The 19,137-nt window shown below is 44.1% G+C and overlaps 1 protein-coding gene across 1 annotated transcript in view; it reads right to left on the bottom strand.

The window, feature by feature from the left end:
* Positions 1–19,137, bottom strand: part of cpamd8 (C3 and PZP like alpha-2-macroglobulin domain containing 8) — a 39,272-nt gene that overhangs the window by 9,973 nt on the left and 10,162 nt on the right. Inside the window, exons 16-35 of the mRNA XM_076087815.1 lie at positions 18,198–18,347; positions 17,913–18,074; positions 17,658–17,800; positions 16,956–17,018; positions 15,626–15,857; positions 14,013–14,166; positions 12,296–12,426; positions 12,094–12,145; positions 11,656–11,954; positions 10,835–10,903; positions 10,589–10,745; positions 10,250–10,426; positions 8,684–8,765; positions 4,898–5,054; positions 4,647–4,721; positions 2,868–3,033; positions 2,249–2,335; positions 1,970–2,106; positions 1,546–1,701; positions 610–672 (exon numbers count right to left, since the gene is read on the bottom strand). Coding sequence (XP_075943930.1) covers positions 610–672; positions 1,546–1,701; positions 1,970–2,106; positions 2,249–2,335; positions 2,868–3,033; positions 4,647–4,721; positions 4,898–5,054; positions 8,684–8,765; positions 10,250–10,426; positions 10,589–10,745; positions 10,835–10,903; positions 11,656–11,954; positions 12,094–12,145; positions 12,296–12,426; positions 14,013–14,166; positions 15,626–15,857; positions 16,956–17,018; positions 17,658–17,800; positions 17,913–18,074; positions 18,198–18,347 — 2,712 coding nt within the window. The remainder of the gene's footprint in view (positions 1–609; positions 673–1,545; positions 1,702–1,969; positions 2,107–2,248; positions 2,336–2,867; positions 3,034–4,646; positions 4,722–4,897; positions 5,055–8,683; positions 8,766–10,249; positions 10,427–10,588; positions 10,746–10,834; positions 10,904–11,655; positions 11,955–12,093; positions 12,146–12,295; positions 12,427–14,012; positions 14,167–15,625; positions 15,858–16,955; positions 17,019–17,657; positions 17,801–17,912; positions 18,075–18,197; positions 18,348–19,137) is intronic.

Here is a 19,137-nt window from a genome sequence, read left to right as displayed (position 1 = left end):
ACGGAGAGGTGCGGATGGAGGGAAAGTAGAGAGGGTGAGAGGTGTGAAGAAAGAAATTGTGTGTTTGTGTGTGTGAGAACGAGTTGGAAGACGTTTCAGGCGCTGCACAGCAGAGCACAACATCCGCTGCTGTAGCTGGCTCTGCCTCGGTCAAATCAAGTCAGACCTCACATGCAGGTTTCCGAAAACGGGATTGTAAACACCTCTGATAACCCCGTGCTTTTTCAGTCATGCCTTGTTTGGTTTTTAAAGCCGACGAATGTATAAACACAGGTGATAAGAAGAGAGGACAGAATATCATCCAACAAATAGGAAGAAGAATGATTCTGTTCATGAAAGAGGTTTTTGTTCATCTGTGACAAGGTAGGAAGTAAACAGCATCCCGTCCAGGGGACCACAGGAACGATCAACACATTCCAAAACAACTGGCTAAACTCTACCAGATTACTCCAATTTAAGGGAGGAATTTAGGCATTATGGGACCACTGTACCGGCAGATTCTTGCTGTGAGCTGATGGAAGTATGCCGAGTGTTATGGTTCCCCTTTGGACAATGTTCAAGACGGCAAATGTTTCTATTTTTGTGAGCGTGTTTTGTGTACTACAATACCTGCAAGAGACAGCAGCCCTCTCCTTTAGCGCTGACAAAAAGGCCTGTGGGGATACTGGGGATCTGAAAAGAGAGAGAGGAGAGAGGAGAGAGAGAGAGAGAGAGAGAGAGAGAGAGAGAGAGAGAGAGAGAGAGAGAGAGAGAGAGAGAGAAGAGAAACAAAGAAAGTCAGAGGGGGCAGGGAGAGGTGAATGAATCATTTATCAAGTGAATGAATGCTGTAGGCTGCTGCAACGCCACTAGTGGTTCCCTGGCTACTAACCAGCAGGCCTTGATTGCCCCCAATTAAGCTGACACCACTAATCACAGTAGAGGAACATGCCCGGCAGAGAGAACGTACTGCACTCTCACCTGAACCACTCGGGCTGTCCGTTGGAGCACTTAACACACGCACGCACGCACACAAGCGCACACGCGCACTGACCTGACCTGACGCCACAGTGCCCTGGCCAAGGAGGTGCGTACCCACACTGTTAAATTTGTAATGCGTGGGCAAACAGGCCAATAAAACACAGTTACAAAATAAACAGACCAACAAGGTGCTTCTGGGAAACCCAGTGCAGTCAAGCCTGGTTTGGTTTGGCAGTGTGAAAAGGTCCTGGCTACTTAACAGCCGGACATAGAAAGAGAGATTAATGTTTAATGCCAGAGACTGGCTCTGGTACATAGTTGCTCGTCAATCACTACAATAAAGAGGGAAAAGTTTCTACATTGCATTTCAGCGCTGGAGTTTTTCTAATGCCGCCTCTGAAGTGCTGGCAATCATTAGTAGAGTTGACCACTAATGAATGCTGATAAAGCGCTGTCAACCTGGACGAACAATCTAAAATGAGCAACAAAGCAAATCGATTGTCGTGCCTCATCTGCACAAGAAATACAGTGAGGAGCCTGCTTGCCTTAACTAAATTAATTCACTGTTTCCATGGATGTGGTTACCTTGGCACTCTGAAGGAGTTTCTGGTTGTCCCTGTTGAGTTCAAAGGTCTCCTGGAAGTCGAGGTTGGTGGAGGCCAGTGAGATTGTGAGGTTGACCCCTCCGACATAGGACAGGATGGCATACTCTGACAGAGCCTGCAGAGCTACACACGTGTCCTGCACAGGGGTTGAAGAACGATTTCTTTTTTTTTGGGATTAATAAATTATAGTTGCTTTAGTGGCAACAGCAAATTTACATCACCTTTACTAAAGACCCTAACTGCTGCGTTATCAAAAAAAAGAGTACACTGAAATGATTCTGGTTACTTTCATTGTCATTTCTTTGATTAGTATTTTTGTCAAACAGAAAAAAGCTGTTTAATTTGATTAGCTCTTGGAATGATGCTGAACCAAAGGACAAAAGAAGCCAGACAAAAAGGGCTACCTGTGTGGAAGAGAAGCCGCCCAGGGCATTCCTCTGCTGGGAGAGCCATTTGACCACAGGCAGGGCAGAAGCCACATCCCCCAGGAGGGTGTAGGTCAGAAGACCGTATGCTGTCATCTCCACCTCTGCTGACACCACTGGGAACGAACAAGAATTAGATGCTTATTTGGATTTATTTGGGGGAATCAGACAATATCAGATCTGTGTGGTTGGCCAAGGAGACGGCAAGCTGCAGGTACAGCTAATACTAACGTCTAAGGTAGGTAGTAATAAGTTTACCTGACTGAGAGAGGCCATCGCTGAAGCCCATGAAAGTGTCCTCATGTGTCATAGTGCTGCCAGTCAGACTCCAGTGGGTGAGTCCATCTACAAAGACAAACAAAGTGAGATAAAGAGAGAAAGAGTTCAGGGAGGGCATCCTGGATCATATGACTCATTGTATCCGTATCCTAATTGTCTCAATCTTTCAGCAGCTATGCAACCAAGCTCTGTGTCTTCATTGTACGTGGGGTATAAACTCATTGTGATCAAGAAAGAGTGTTTTTTTTTTTTTTGTGTTCCACTAAACTCTGTCAAATCTGCTAAAACTTGCAGAAAGTTTCAGTCAAGAGGAAAAGAAGTGAAATGGCCAAAGGAAACCCAACATTGAGATAAGAAACAGAGGGGGAAAGGGAGCGGTGAATTGAGCCACTGCTGCAGCAGCTTCCTTCAGTCACTTCTGTCCTACATCTTCTGTAAGTAGCCTTAGGGCAGGAGGCTTTAACTGTAAACCTGTAATGGTGTAACGGTAACGCTGTTGCAAAGTCATCAACTATATGTTTTTACATTTCAATATATTCTCATTTTGTTCTGATGGATCAGTGACTTGCTGACCGTGTTTCTCACAGTGAAGCAGTACCTTGTGTGATGGCCATGTGGTTGAGGCGGCGCAAGGCCAGAGGGGCGTACGGGCTGCGTAGCAGAGCCATGGCGTACGCAGACAGGGCCGTGGTGTACGGGTCATCTGCAGAGTAGGTGTTGCTCTCCAGGAAATCCTTGGCTTTGGCCACTGCCACCTTCTCCTCCTGGAGCAGACAGGACAGAACATGAGACGAACACAAATGAACAATAGCTTATAAGAGATGGCAGAGGTTGACTTTTTTAACAGTGTCATTTTTGTTACAATGTTCTGAATTTATTCTTTTCTGTAGCATATTTGCAAGCAGATGAACATTTATGTACATTTCTTCTCCAACTGTTGATAACCGGTTGTTTAAAGCTATAAATGTGTGAGTCAAGTGAACCGTTTTAGGTATATTTTAGTTAAAGTGATACAGCACCACTCACTACTTTTAACTTACATTTTGCTTTATTATGGAGGTGCCTCCATAAACACATTATTTAGGATTTCTGAGCGTGGTGTTGATGGGAGCAGGCTTGCAATGCAGGGGACTTGTGAATGATGGTGGTTCCACGGACAGTTTATAAAACATTGAACAGTTAAAAGTAACAAAAAAAGTTTGTATTCAGTGTTTGTGAAGTTTTCATCTTTAAAACGACATTGATTTCCTACAAAATAACTGTCAAAAATATGCCCTCTACACGCACACACCAGCACGTACAAATGTACGCACGTAGACACACAAATCATCGTCACCATCATCATCCCTCCTCCGTTCAACTGTTCAGAGGCTGCACTGTCCAAACTCACAACCGCCTCTTCTACTCAAATGCAGTTATTGAATAAACATTCATTTGGCCATTACAAAGTTGAGAGTTTGACTTTCATCTCATGCAGATGTGACCTTCCCTCTCATCCCTGAGATGATAGGCCTCCAGAGCCACTCACTCTAATTGCAGCAGTCATCTTTTAATTAAGTGAAATTGGAGGGGGGGGGGGGGGGGGGGTTGAAGGTTCTGCTTTGATGTGAAGGATACCTTTTCAGTTTTTATCAGTTGTAAAAGGACAGACTCTCAGACTCTATCCCTCTGGGATAGATAGTAGAGGAGGACAGACAGATGGATGGATGGACGGAGGGGAGCCAGCAGGAGGAAATGCTGAATAAAGAGTCAACTATGTGGACAAATGGAGCGCAAAGACAAAAACAATCGGAGCTACAGAAGCTTTATTCAAAACATGCTGAGGAGGATTTCACCAGAATTATGTTGTAACTCTTCCCTTTCCCATGTCGTTTAGTGATTAGTGCTATTAGTGAGAGAGCAAAGAAAAAGCAAGCCAAGAACAGGGAGATAAGTAGGGCAACAAGTCAAAAAACGCAGAAAGGAGACAGGGAGGAATGCAACCGAGGTGTCTTTCACGGAACTTAATTGTCTCTGCCTGTCAGACCAAATCTTTTGATGTGGTCCAAAACGTGATTAGATATTAGATTAGCAGCACTGGGGCATGACAAATATGAGAAGGCTGACTGCCAGCACATCTTCACAAATATCAGGAATGCAGCGATACGTCCACACACGAAATGTACGAAAATTCCCAGCAGCCTGGTAGGAGGAGTAAGTGGGACAGGTAGCGTACTGGATTAAAAGACGTTTAACCAACCGACATGAATCCATTTTTACACCACTGCATCTGCTGTAGATGAACTTGTTTTTTTAGGGGGCTTGTTAAAGTACCGTCACATTAAACACTGTTTAGCTCACCACTGAGGAGTGGTCGTGATTCTGTTGGGCTGCTTACCTCTGTGGTTATCCCAGTCTCCAGGAGAGCTGCTACCACATACGCTGTAAGGGAGATCTTCCCATGGATCCCTCCCTGTGGACAAAAGCACACATTCGCATAGGCCCATGAAGTCTGAGGAATATTTTTTCCCAATAATTCATTCCATTAAATCATGTACATTTTGGGGTAGCTACGGGGCTGGAATTGAATTTGAAAATGCCACCGCTGTTCCTGCTTTTAACCCGACCCCCACCAAGACACAAGCCTACCTGCAGGTCTTTGTTGAGGATGCGTCCCATGGCGGGGAAGGAGCCGTCATCTCGCTGATATTTGATGAGCCAGGACTTGGCGGCGCGAAGCTCCTCGGGGTCGATGAAGATGAAACCCCGAGACTGAGCAAAGGACTTCAGCACAAATGCTGTCAACCTAGAGGAAGAAGAGGTGGAGGTGGAGGGGTGAGACCGTTAAAGACAGGTGAGGGGGGGAGATAAGAGAGGAGATATATCTTTAGATCCTTTGAAACATGTGCTGACAAATCCCCCCCAAAAAATATGAAGAGTTTGACTGCGATCACTTTGTCAACAGAGTGAGAAGTTTCCAAAACCAGTCACACTCCTTTAATCTGTCAACAGACTGTAGATGGAGGGATGTTTTTGTGAAAGACAGATGGAGAAAGGACTGATATGTAGAGACGGATCTGAGGAGATGGAAAAAAAAAAAGCAGCGAGGAGGGGCGCAGAATGGTGCAGCGGGGTTTGATCACCACTACAGGATGCGGCAGCTGTGCTCTTGAGAATGTGAAATCTCACACAGCCCCAATCAAGTATCTTTCTGCATGTATGTTGGAGTTTCCCCAAAAGCATTCCGCGACTTACACAAACACGGATCCCAGGGACGAAGGTTGTGAATCTGGCTGGCCTGGGAGTGCAACTGGAAGTTTATGAGTCTTGGTTTTTAGTGGGCCACGGTGGAGATGGACCAGGGGAACCACGGGGAAAGGCCAAGGTCGGGCCCGGGGAACACGGCTGAGCTAATAAACACACACTCATCCATAAACAACAGACCTCCCGGCAGTGGTCGAAAAGCTGAAGTCTTTGGCCAACAACTCCTCAGTGACAGCAAGACATTCCATTACAGCACCCCTGACCACAACTGACTTATAGGATGAGGCAAGCTGCCTTCCATGAAAACAAAGACACACAAGATGGAAATGAGCAAATAAACAAACTAGCACTCTAGTTTCCTGTCGTGCTCACAGCTCATAAGTGAGAGCACAATCCAAGAAAGAGCACCAGGGGAGAAGGGGAACTTTACTCTCAAAAAGCGAAACACTAAATCTTCCCCGCCTGGAACCTGGATGTTATTCCTCCCTGGACAAAACTAGGGATGAAGTCGCAAGCCTGTTGGAATTTTTATAATGTTAAATAATATTGTGTCACTGGCTTTAAGTCGGGTCCCAGGAAACAGGTACTGGAGAGTGTAGATATGATTTAGTTTGGAGAAGGAAGGCAGCCCCAGACATGCTCACTTCCACCACGCGGCCCATGGCTGGGGTCCCCCTCTCCCGATTCTCCCCGTTCCTGATTCTTACTTCTGTTTCCTAACTCCCAAATTCCTTCTCTGAGCTGCCCTTATCCAGCTTCATACTTCAAAGGGTAGATCTGACGGCAAATAGAAGACAATACATGGGTGTGCTGCTCCATGATAAAGCCGAGGTTGATAAGCTTAATGGGGAATGTTATGAGTTGGACTACAGGAATCGGTTCCCCGCTCCTGTTTAAGTGTGGTGGCCTTAAACTATGTTGCTGGTGTGCTGTTTTAGAAAGCAGCCAGAGGTGCATCACTTAAACTGAGATTAAACTGGATGGCACCAACAGGGTTTAGGGGTAGCTGCTCTGAGTTTGGTGAAGCTGCTGCGAGTATTGCAACCAAACTGGGAAATTACATCAAGACACCAGTAAACTGTTGGCAGCTGATCAAGTCTGTAATATATGTTGGTGGATATGTCTATATTTTTAATTCCTAGGATTACTTTTGCGGCTGTTTGTGGATTATAGCTTTATGTCAAGCCTACATGACTTACTATTTGGTGATCATACGTGGCTTCATTTATTTTTTACAAATACACACCTCTACAAAAGGCTCTATAGCCAAGCTATGGCAAAAGAAAGACAGCAATGTTGGCTTGCCAGTTTGGCACAGGACTGGAAATATAAATCGGGTTAATACAGCAGAGTATATCAGTTCTTTCAATCTCTGGTATTCAGCCCCCCAACCCTACTAACGCTGTCAGATCAGTCTTTGGGCAGACACAAATGCCATGCCAGCCTCAACACGTAGAGCAAACTACTGGGAATGTCAGAGAAAATGAAAAAAGAACTGCCCCGCTCTTAGAAATAGTTACAGAAGGAGGGAGTTTGTTTAGCTGGGACTTCAGCTTTCTCTGTTATCTCAAATGGAAGAACATATGGACACTTGAGCTTTCTTTGTTAGAAAAGTATTTTTAAATCGGTGTTGTGAGAGAGTTGAGGGTGAAGGCTTCAAAGGGCAGCAGGCTTGAGGTATACAGTAAGATGCTGTGTGTACTGTGATAATTGTAGAAGAAACATTACAAATCCAAAGGAGTGACTTTATACATGAAGGTTAAGGTTGAAACTAAGGTTATGTTTAGTCAGCTGGGGTCCGTGGTTAGGGAATTAATGTAGTGAATGAAATGTCTTCACAAGTATGGCAATAAAAACCTATACATGTTGGCACAAACACACACCGGACCACAGTGTTGGTCTGTATTTCTGTTTTTACAAGACAGCAGGTAGTTTTCATTCGGCTCAGCATGAAAAGGAGCCAGGGGTTGAAGACATACTCTCTGCCCCATCGCTCCTCGTCGGTGTCCCCCTGCATCTGAATTAAATGAAGTCAGTGAACTTTCAGCCCACTCTGTGCAGTGTTAACAGCCTTGGCACCAGAGATGGCCAAGCGCTGCACACCAAACCATCACTGCCAGCCTTGTCATTATGTTCAATCTTTTCATTAGATCCTGTCCATTTCCACTCAGATACATTTTTACAAGCTGGAATTCATAAACACTGCATTACGGGTGCTTTTAAGCGTGCAGTAAATGCACTGCTCTACCCTTGAACTCTGGAACCAAAACGAAAGCTGGGCTTGTTTTGGATGCAAACATGTCGATGATGGATTCATAAAGTGTCTGATGAAGCTTAACCGAAGGTTCACCATCTAAGTCGTGCCCACCACAACCCACACTTGTTACACCGGGCGCCAAGGAAAACTCCAAACCGCAGCTTGTTACATCCTCACATCCTCTCACAGTCATCCCGGGATGAGTTCAAGCTTTCCACAGCAGTTTAATGTTACCAATTTCACCCAGGTAGTGAGTCATTAAGAGGCATGCTCCGCTTCTGTTTGCTAGGTCATGTAAAAAATTAAAAAAAGGTCGAGAGCCATTTGGCGAAGTGGCTCCAGACAACTTATAACAATGTCTCCAATAGCTCGTCTGCGGGGCCAAAGCAGCATGGGTCCACTCCTTCCACTCAGTCCAGTGCCATGGGTATGAACCCTGATTAACTGCAAACAAATCTTGACAGCTTTGCCTACCTCAGGGATCCAATTATGCCGTTTGTTTATGATTCTCTGCCGTTTAAGTAACCTGCTGTTTCACAGCGTTAGCTCTATTAAATATCATAATACCCACCTCAGCTCATAAATCACCCAGAGGTATGCACATTGTGCGTGGGCCTCAAAATGCAAGCAGTGGAGCTCCCCATTGAGGGCATTGATTTTATTTGTATCACTATCATGAGATGGCTCTGCCTGCCAGCCTGAGCCCAGGGAGTGTAAACCTGAAATAAACACTAACCAGTGATTTAAACACATCAACAAGCAATAGATTAATTTGAGCACTGAGATTCTGATAAAAACTTCATTGCTTTGGCCAGCAACCTAAGTCCCAGTTACAGCTGAAGAATGTGGCTACAGCTAAGCATTGGCTGATATGAGTTGTGTAAACCTTGACGGCTACACCTACAATGACTTACCACATACTGCCAGAGGAATCCCTTTCTCCAAAGGCACTGTAGGATCCATCCTGCCGTTTGTAGGTCAGCTGTCTCTGGTAGCCTGGAGAAGAATAAAGAATGGGGGAGGTGGTGGGAGAGAACTTTCAGCAAGAATAGTTCCTCATGATTAGTAAGAAATTACAAAAATGATTAACATACTTTTTTCCTATACACCACTGCAGATGCTTTGTTTAAAAAGTCTGCAACTGCTCGCAAAGCATTTCATGGGATCCTCACGTTTGTGATGTACACTAACTGCAAGAGGTGAGTTCATCAAAGAAGAGTAAACAGATAGTGAATTGTATTTAGTGTTCTAGAAAAGTGTCAGGGTGTTAAGTAGGGGTTCTTCTTTCAACGTGTGATCTTTGAAGTTCCGGCAAAAAATGAGAAGCAGCGAGGTGAGACTGAACTCTGGGCTGTGTTTTACAGGTGGTGCAAAGACAAGCAAAAGCACCACTTGAACATGTGGTACTTTCCTGATTTTGAAATTGTCTTTTTTGTTCGGTATTTTATGCAGTGATCAAAAACCCAACAACCTTGTGATTGATGTGGAAATCATAGTACGTTAGGTCCTGTTCTTTATCCAGGCCAGCAGCTGAATTCCTACTTTCAATGATGCATAACCTACACACATCGGGATTCTTCTGGGATCCTGAGGCTCCGTACACATTTTAAGAATTCCTCACAGTCACAACTCATTTACTGTAGATCCATCTGCAGTATAGCTTGTCCCTGACATGGTATGCTAGAAAAGGTCGAGGAGGGTTAAGTGGAGAAAACAGAGGAGGTGGAGAAAAGATTGCTCTGGGTAACTCCGTGATCCAAAGTATTCAGTGCCGGCCAGGCTTCTCCGTCGAGAAATCCACAGCTCCACAAACAAAAACCATTATCCAAGGTAAACTTCACTCCAATAGTTTCCAGAAAGCCTAACAACAGTGTTCAACGTGCCAACAATTAGACAAAATTCCTTCTGCTCAGCATTAAGTCAATTTGCTCAAAGTCAAGCCAGAAGGGATTTGAATTGTTAAGATTTATGATACACTCTAAGAGCTTGATTGATGCATTTGTTTCCTCTGCTTAAACAGCTGCTCGCTAATTTGAGGTAGGTTTGCGGGATTTTGGGAATAAGGATGTCATCGGTTATCTCACCAGTTGTCCATCTCAGCATCAAATATTGAATCACCAATTCAGGTTTGTCCAACAAAAGTAGGGCAAGTTTGTGTGAAGCAAGAGCTCTTGGTACTCTTGATACCTATCCTGTAATACACATCTTGACATTTTAAACGTTTTACTGGACATATTATCCAAACCTGAGTATATCAGGAGAAAAAATGATTAAAAGACGGATCAAATTTACAATAAATCAATAGTTAAATGTACAAAACTCAAACCCATGTTTCCCTAACACAAACATGTAAAACTTCATACAACAACGTCATAGGCTAAGAGGTAAAGATAGTTATTTTTAAAGCTTAGTGAGGAGCTCATCCTTTTAAGGGTGCAACATGTTGTGAAAACCAGTTTGCAGGGTTGCAGTTCATTTACCTTGCAACAGGTAATCAGTTGCTTCATTCTCAACCGCAGGGCTGAGCTGGCGGGTCTTCTGCAGGTACTTGAGAACAAAGACGTTGGGGGCAAAATGGATCATGTTCTGCTCCCCACATCCAAAGGGCAGGCGCAACAGCTTGTCCAGGTTATTCAGAGTTGGCCCCATCACATCCCCTGGTACGGGTGTACACATAGACACACATATAACACACATGTAGAGCTTTACTGATCTGTGCGTTAAGGCTTTAGAGATGTAGATATTATAATGAAAGTGGTATAGATGTTTCGCACATGCAATTCTAAGTTATATAAATGCACACTTAACAAAAAGTTTACCAATCATAAATGCGGTGGCTCTCTCAGATCCAGGCACCATGTTGTGAGGGACCCCCAGAGTGAAGGCCTCGTTGTGGTTCTCATCAGAGTCTTCCTTCCTCCAGATCTTAAACTCCCCAACTGATCCCCAGCCCGTTGAGAAGCCTATGTGACGCACCTGGACGGACAAACAAATTAGTATTTTTGTTATTATCAGTAAAGATAAATCACTGCAACTAGTATATAAATGCAATAAAAGAGTCAGACCTGTCCAGAGAATTGGCCTGTCCACTGGAGGATCACTGATTCATTGGATGGATGTAAACCATGGCCCACCTGGAGAGAATTATGCAGACGGGCTGAAGGCAAACACTTCAGGAGCACAAATAGAATGGTACACAAAAAGATAGTAGTCAACGAGAAAACATTACGAATCAGTGAACCCAGTTTTGTAAAGCAACTGATGCTTTTTTTTTTTGGACTCCCTCATACTTAGCACTAATAATGTTCTTCTGCCAAGTCTTGGTGATGCTAGTGTGATTCACTCACCTCCCACACACAAACACAAACATACAAACGGACCAATGTAGAGCACATTTCCTCTCTGGTACTAGAGTTTCATTGCGTAATCACATTAAACCACACAGTGCAAGGCCGAGCCCCACAGCTCATGCAACCCAAAAAATGGCATCATCCCCTAGAAGATAAATGAATCCTATCGGGCTGTACTGCGCAGGCTTTTAACTCCTGCCTTTGGTGAATGGGTTGAGGCTAATGCTGGGGCTGGGGATCACAGTCCTCAGTAACATCAGACCGTTAGGCATGACCTTACCAGACAGCATGCCAGTAAAAGTGGCGCCAGTCCTCCTAACACACAGACCCCATGGCCTGCTGAGTCTTTTTCACCCTCTTCTCTTTGTGCCGGACTTGTGACACCAAAGGATATTGGTGCAGGATATTACATCATTCCATGTGCTCATCATTTCACCCGCTCAACTGATTAATTGCTGCTAATCTATCACACCAAACCAATACACATATATTTATCCAACCTCTGACTTTCCTCTACAGTTCTTTTATCTCTTTACCTGGACAACGCCTCCCTTCCAGCTGATCCAGAAGCTGCGGAACTCGTCCCAGGAGAGGATGCCCGGTGTGGCGGCACTGATCAGCGGCTCGCCCATCTTGCCCAAGGAGATCCAAGAGCGAGTGTTTTGCCTACCCCCAAGTACGATCTCTAGCATCTCTGCACTGTCGTGGGGGCTGGCAGAGAGGGCAAAGTGTGCATCGTTGTGGGTCTTCACTGCCACTTGGAACTGGTTCATCTTGGCCGGCTTTTTCACATACTGATACTCATACTTGTTGGGGGTGGAAATGTGGATTCTCTCTGAAAATGGAAATATTAAATACTCAATTAATCATTTCAAGAAATGTAATTAGGGAGATGATACAGCAGGTAAACTATGATCTGCCATTGGTCTCCTGAAAAATTCTTAAAAATGATATGACATCAGAAAAATATATACCATTGGGACAGAAGAAGACACTGTAGGTGTATTCTCTGGGAAGGCCTTCTGGCTACAAGGAGAGTGGAGAGGAAAAGTGGGATGAATCAAGAAATAAAAAAAGTTTGGACAGATTATCTCAGAACAATTCAAACCTATTGTTGAAATATATAAAAGCAAGTCTTCTCTGTCAAGTGACATTGATCAACATCAACTTTCTCACCTCCACATGGACAGTCCTGCGGACATAATCCAGGCCAATCGGGGTCCTTTTATCGTCCACGTCGTTATTTGTTTTGCCTGTCTGGAATCCATCTGAACAGCAGCTTGGTTCATTGTAGGCAATAGCACGAGCTATCGGGGCAGCAGAGAACAGAATCAGCTTTCCTTATTTCAACAGCACAATGTCACCCCTTTGGTTGTGCGGTATGTCCGCGGAGCATGATTTGCAAGTCGCAAGATTTGAGTAATTGTTCCCGCCTATATTCAGTTATGTGTTATTAAATAAAATGCTAACAGTAGGAGCCCTGGGGCAGAGAGACAAGCCCTTCAAATCTGTCTGCCTTGAGTATCTTCGTATCTCAAATTGTTTATAATTATCACTACAAAGTACTTCTCAGAGTACATGTCACTACCGGGCAATATTGTTTTGAATTTTGCCAATCTAGACATTGAGGCTCATCCTATACGAAGTACTTAAAAGTCACTCTTTATGGGGCGGGGGTTAATTCGAAAAATATATCCTAACAATGTTGGCAAATGTCAAGAGATTTGGAAACATCAAAAAGTGTTTGTGAGGTCAAAAATCAGTAACGGCAGGATATGACCATATCTCTAATGTCATTTGTGGACATCAACATACGTTACACAGGACAAACATGTCTGTAAGAGGACTCCCAGTTCTCTTGCTGGGGAGCACATTGGAAATGTGGCCCTGTGCCAGTGGCGTCTCTTTGTGTGTGTGTACTGAGAGGGAAACACAAGGGGCCAGGGGACTAAGAGTGGGGCCATGGGGGGCCCATTGACCGCCAGTGACCTGCAAACTCATCAACATGCCACTGAGTGTCACAGCACAGCTCCGGTTGCTCCCCCACTGCTGGCCTGCTTTGTTCTCACATGCGTTCTGGAGGGGACTGTTTGTAACTCTGGGTGGGTGACCAGATCACACACAGCTCAGCACAGCTCTCTTAAGTCAAAGACTTGCCTTTTTGAAAGGCATCACACTGAGGGCACGGACGTCCTGGTGAAAGGCTGGTATTTTCTCAAGTGCTACGCCACTTAAGAATTCAAGTAATGCTATTTCAATGATACAGCACAATCTAATCTGTATTGTTTACATTAGCATCAAAACTCTGACGCATACCTTCAAAACAAAGGCTGAGCCACTTTTCTGATAATGCGACAGGGGTTGTGGGATATAAGAATAGTTGATCCTACATTGTTATAGTAATTTAACTTAAGGTCTTTAAGTAAATATAAAGGTGCTTTGTTAGTATGTGTGTAGTAATGAAGTACGACAACTCATTTTATCTATTATACTGACCAACAGTGAAAACGCTTGCCGGGGAAGAAAATTCATTTCTCAAGTATTTCCAATGGAAATGCCTGATATCTGGCCAACTTACCTGAATACCTCTCTAATCTTTGCCTGGCAACTGGCAGTGTCATGACATTATGAAAAAATGTGCATGGAACAAGATACTGTTAAACCCCTACAGCCCTGCCTATAAAAGTATTTAAAATGATGAAATACAGCAGAGAAATCAAGAACCCTCATTCATTTTCGATTTCAACATTAAAGGGTATTTTAGGGGGAGTTTTTCCTTTTCAGAATCAAGGGTCAAAGGGTCAATGGGTTAGGGGTTAGGCTGTTGTATGCTGTACAGATAAAGGCAAACTTGTGGTTTGTAAAATGTACTTAATAAAACCGACGTGACTACCTGTGATGTTTGCGGACCCCAGTTCCGTGAAAGACAACACAATGGATGTAGGCGTAGCCTCTCCAGGAGCAACACACTTCTTCCTGGTAAGGTGGTGCTTTCCAGGGTGGCCAATAAACTTTATGCCTTTCGGAACTGAGACTTTAACATGAACCTGAGAGAGGAGAGAAGCAGGAAGAGACAAATCAGAGGCAATTGATCTCCTCTGACGGGCTACAATGACATCATTTCGACCGGCACGCCCCTCCCTCATATAGCGTGTTCTCTTCAAAGCCCCGAAAGCGAGAGAGAGAATTTCTAAATCGCATTGCGAATTTTCCATGCTGACTGACTCATGCTTCTCAAGCTCCCTGAAGGATTATGTTCCACTCATCGACCAATTTTCACAGAGGCTCGGTAATGCAGAGGGGATCTCTTAACTGTTTTTCATCCACACGCCACAAGTCGTAAATAACTGAGCAGAAAATATAGGAATCACATGTTGCTGGGGTGGACATCAAAGGAGGGGCTACTCTGGTTTGTATATTCATCTCACATGACATCAGGGCAGCACACGCACAGGCTATTTAACAGGCTCATCTGCAAACATCATGATGTCATCTGTGTGGAGCGCAGGACGGACCTATTTAAGACCAAGACAGAACTAAGAGGGCTGTTCAAAGGCAGCGCTACAACGTACTTCTGGGCTAATCAAATGATTTCACATTACAAAACCGGTGCTTCTTTTGGCAACCATGTCCAGTCCCTCAGTATTACCTCCATTTATTCCATAACAAGCCTCGTCTCGTTCATCACATTGTTTTGAGATCACATGTTTCAGCCCAACGCCTATGAAGCACATCATGTGTATTTAGATTAGTTGCTTTGTGTCTTCTCTGTGATCCACAGTCTTTACTTCACAAACACTTTGTCTTAAAGTGATGATGTAGCGTGCGGTATATTGTTTGGATTGTAAAGCACTCAAGAGACAACTATGTAATATCGGGCTGTATAAAACAACGGACTTGACTTCCGTGCCTCTGCTATCTACTCAGGTCATTACACTGCGAAAATCAACTTGCTGAAAATTAACACTTGCTTGAGACAGGTCATTAATATCAAAGAACAATTTTCGTTGCTGTTATTTGTTTTATCTCCCTCTACAGCATATAGCTATCTTTATTTTTGTTTTACCACACATTTTTCTGTTGTACAGCACAAAACATCCAACAATCAAATTAGATTCATTTCAGATAAACTCAATATTTAGCTGGTAGAAACTATTTTACAGCGTGAGAACCACACAGGATGTTAAATATTTAAGACTTTTGCCAATTAAATCTTTTCAAATACCCTCTCAGAAAACCTTATTCTGAAACCATCCTTTGGAAGATGGTTACAGTCATGTAACATGCACACAATTTGAGGGTAATGGGCTAAAGCATGAGTATGGCCCTTTAAGCCTTATCCCTGTAAAGAAGTGGTACCCTCGTCATCTTCATAAATGTATAGATAAAGACTACGAGGTTTGTACTGTGTGAAGGCGACTGCTGCCGAGCCTTATTGCACATATGCTGCACTGTGGAAACGTAACTTGCTTCCTGTACATCTGCCGCCCTCATTCATCATCTCACCTCTGAACAGGTCGGCAGGTAGTTGTAGACAGTGAGGGGAACTTTGGTCTGCTCCCCTCGGATTAAGCTGGAGGGCAAGGTGAAGTCGACAAAGAAGGGCTTGAAGGTACGAAGCTCCGCTTTTTTTGCTAAGCCCAGCCCCTTTTCCTCCGACAGGCCGACGGCTTCGGTCACCCAAGTGGTGATCGAATCCGGCACTTCCAATCGCAGCTCGGCTTCGCCGGTCTCAGAGCTGCAAGTGACACATGTTGAGACACAACTTGAGTGGCAAGCTTAGTTGGAGAGTGAATTAACAAGATTCTTTCTTTTTTTTTTAAGCATCCTTTCATGGTTGCTTAATAAAAAGGCACAGACTACAAGGACAAGCTTGAACCAATGTAGATCACTTTTATGTTAGCAACACCTGCGTCAACACCAACACCTGCACCAATGTAACTACAGCAAACTCTCTGACATGGATAGGTGTGTGAGGGGCAGTCAGGTGTTGACCCGATCTGTTTCTATGGATGAAATGGACTGAGCTCATTATTGGCAGCGCACATTTAATGTTAGTGTTGGCAAACTGTCGCAGGGCATAATAAACTTGTAAAAACCTTCCTTTTGATCAAAGTTGCCCAAAATCCACTTTAATGGATTTTTAAGGGAAATCAGAGCTTTGGACTTCACAGGATATTAGGCAGAGCTGGAGTCCCATCCAAAGGAATCAAGCATATGGAAATCTATGGGTAGTCCATTTATATTGGCTGAAAATGAATGGAAGGTGCTGTTGAGAAAGTCTGTTCCAAGATCGCCCAATTTAAATGAGGCACATTCACACCCGGAGGGGGGGGGGGGGGGGGGGGGGGACTCTGGACGCTGCTGGAGTGATGAAACATCAGGCTCCTCTCGCACCTTTCCTCCCCCTCTCTCACTCCTCTCTTCCATCTTCACTCTCTCTTTCCCGCGTCCTTTTCTGATCCCAACTTCCCTTCCACTGTTCCTCTTAATCTTCGTCTATATTCTTCTCCTCACACCTCCTATACTACCTATACTTGTCTCCTCTTACATTTCATGAATATTTCTTTACCTTTGGTCTCCTCTCTGTTTCATCCTTATAGGTTTTTGTATGTTTGATCCTCTCATCTCTTCCCCCATCTGCATTTTTCTACTCTCCTAAGTGCTTTGGATTGTGACTAAATCCCATATAAGTATAGACAATCTGGTGCACCTGATATGTCTAGCGCCGGGCATGTAACACACACACACACACACACACACACACACACACACACACACACACACGCACACACACACACACACAAGTGAAATATTTATACAAAGATTTAAATACCTGACGTTGAGGCAGTGCCACACCCAAGTCTCTGGGAAAAATGTGCGCCTACGCTTCTCTGCTCTGCAACCAAAACACAAGCTGACATCAGTAAAAGGTTTCAGCTGCTCACAATAAAACAACACCATAATTGGAAAATGTATTGTTCTGCATTCCGCTCTGACAATCTGTGAGTCACGTCATGTGTTTAATGTTCATCACCAGAGTGATGAGTATTCGTGGCACAAAGGAATGCAGACCTAAAATATGGACACACCAACAGAACTAATTTCTTTTGTCATGTTTTTCTTTTTCTTCTTTCATTACTCATTTTGGAGACCTTATTCATCCCAGGCACGGCAAATACTTGGAAAGTGTACAACTAGAATATAATTCTAAGAGGCATTAAGTAATTATTGCTCTCTCGTGGGTTTGCTTTCAAATGAATTGTTTTCAGAAAAAGTACATGCTTTAGCAACTGTGTGTGGTCCAGTCAGAGATCACAGTAAATTTTCATCACTAACTTGTTTTCCTCCATCCGGCATTAAGGAGTGGAATAAGTAACTCAAATACAAGGACCCTTAGTGGTGAGAGAGGCCACCCCAACAGAGAAAAGCTGAGAAAGGCTCTGGGTTTTATCTATTAAATGAGGTTTTTCAGTCAGGAAAACAACTTTAAGAGGCACACAGACGGCCTTTGACTTCTCTGAAGCAGGTCATTTACCTGGTTGTGGGTCGAGAGTGCATGGCAGCCACTAAGGTGGAGGTGTGCGGCTGGAAGGCGGGAACAGCCTCGTCTGTGTACATGCCTCCGCTCTGCCGGTGGTTTAAACTCACCATATCTGTCATCACAACCAGCCCCGTTTCCTGTGTTAAACATAGAGAGAGAAAAAAAACACACAAACACACAATGATTACTATTTCTTTTTTTATACCTGTACCATCTCTGTGGGCTCTTTAACTAAGTGTGTGTTCTCACTGAGAAAGCAAAGCGTGCGTCCTTGGTGATGTCCCAGTGCCACGGGAACACAGAGGAGCGCCTGCGCCTCTTTGATGACAGCCCAGGCCACCAGAAGTGTCCGTCATCTTTGGGAATGCCGAAGGCATCCGAAACGTCAAAATCTGCCAGCTCTTTAAACACCTGCCCAGAGGAAACGCATTCATTTACTTGTTTTAAGAAAAACAACAGGTAAGACTTTGTAAAAGATTCAGTCACATTTTAAGGTGGACAGAATGAAGATATCACTGTAAACTTAGAACTGACCTTATCTGGACTGAGCTGGAAGTCAGGCTTTAATAGATAAAGGCTCTTATCCACAGTGGCCACACACACACAGGAGCCTTTTTCTCCGCGGACGCGCAGGGTCACAGGGTCTCCTGGCATCGACTCATTAGCTGACAGAGAAACAGACACCTGCAAACCGACCAACACAATTCAACTATAACACGACTATGGACCAGCAAGCATTTATACAACCAGTTATTTTTAGACCAAACTATTGTGTATTAAACCTCAAACGATAGTTGGCAGAAGGGATGCAACTAACAATTATTTAAGTTATTGATTCACCTGCTGATACATTGTTAGATTCATTGATTCATTAATCATTGAATCTATAACATGTCAAACATTTTCGGAAACAAATCCTCACATTTGAAAAGTTTATTTTCCAATTACTGAACTGACTAAATGTTCCAGCACTAGACGGCAGTGTTGCCTGATAGTTCTTAAGTAGCAATGTTTTGGTATCATATTCAGTCAACGAACATTAATCCTTTAGTGTTGAATCGTAAGATGTGGTGGGAAACATGAGGACAGAGAGTGGAAAACTACAGACTTTGAAAGAGTGAGGGATGGCGAGAGTCGGTCATAAACTTTCACACTTCAAAAACTATTTTTCAGCAGCGCGCAGTCACAAATTAGCCCCGTTAATCGGTTCCGCTGCCCTCCTTTCACCACTCTCATCCTCTGCTGTCACGACCCCACTCATCTGCCTGCGTGGCCTCTGTCTCATCATGCCCTCACAAACCCCCCCTCCTCCGGCACACACACACACACACACACACACACACACACACACACACACACACACACACACACACACACACACACACACACACACACACACACACACACACACACACACACACACACACACACACACACACACACACACACACACACACACACGAAGTGTTGTAAT

This window comes from Anarhichas minor, unplaced genomic scaffold (assembly GCF_050575085.1).
Source record: "Anarhichas minor isolate MPS153535 unplaced genomic scaffold, ASM5057508v1 ptg000010l, whole genome shotgun sequence".
NCBI lineage: Eukaryota > Metazoa > Chordata > Actinopteri > Perciformes > Anarhichadidae > Anarhichas > Anarhichas minor.
The sequence above is the reverse complement of the archived record's forward strand: the minus strand, read 5'-3'. Positions and strand labels throughout refer to the sequence as shown.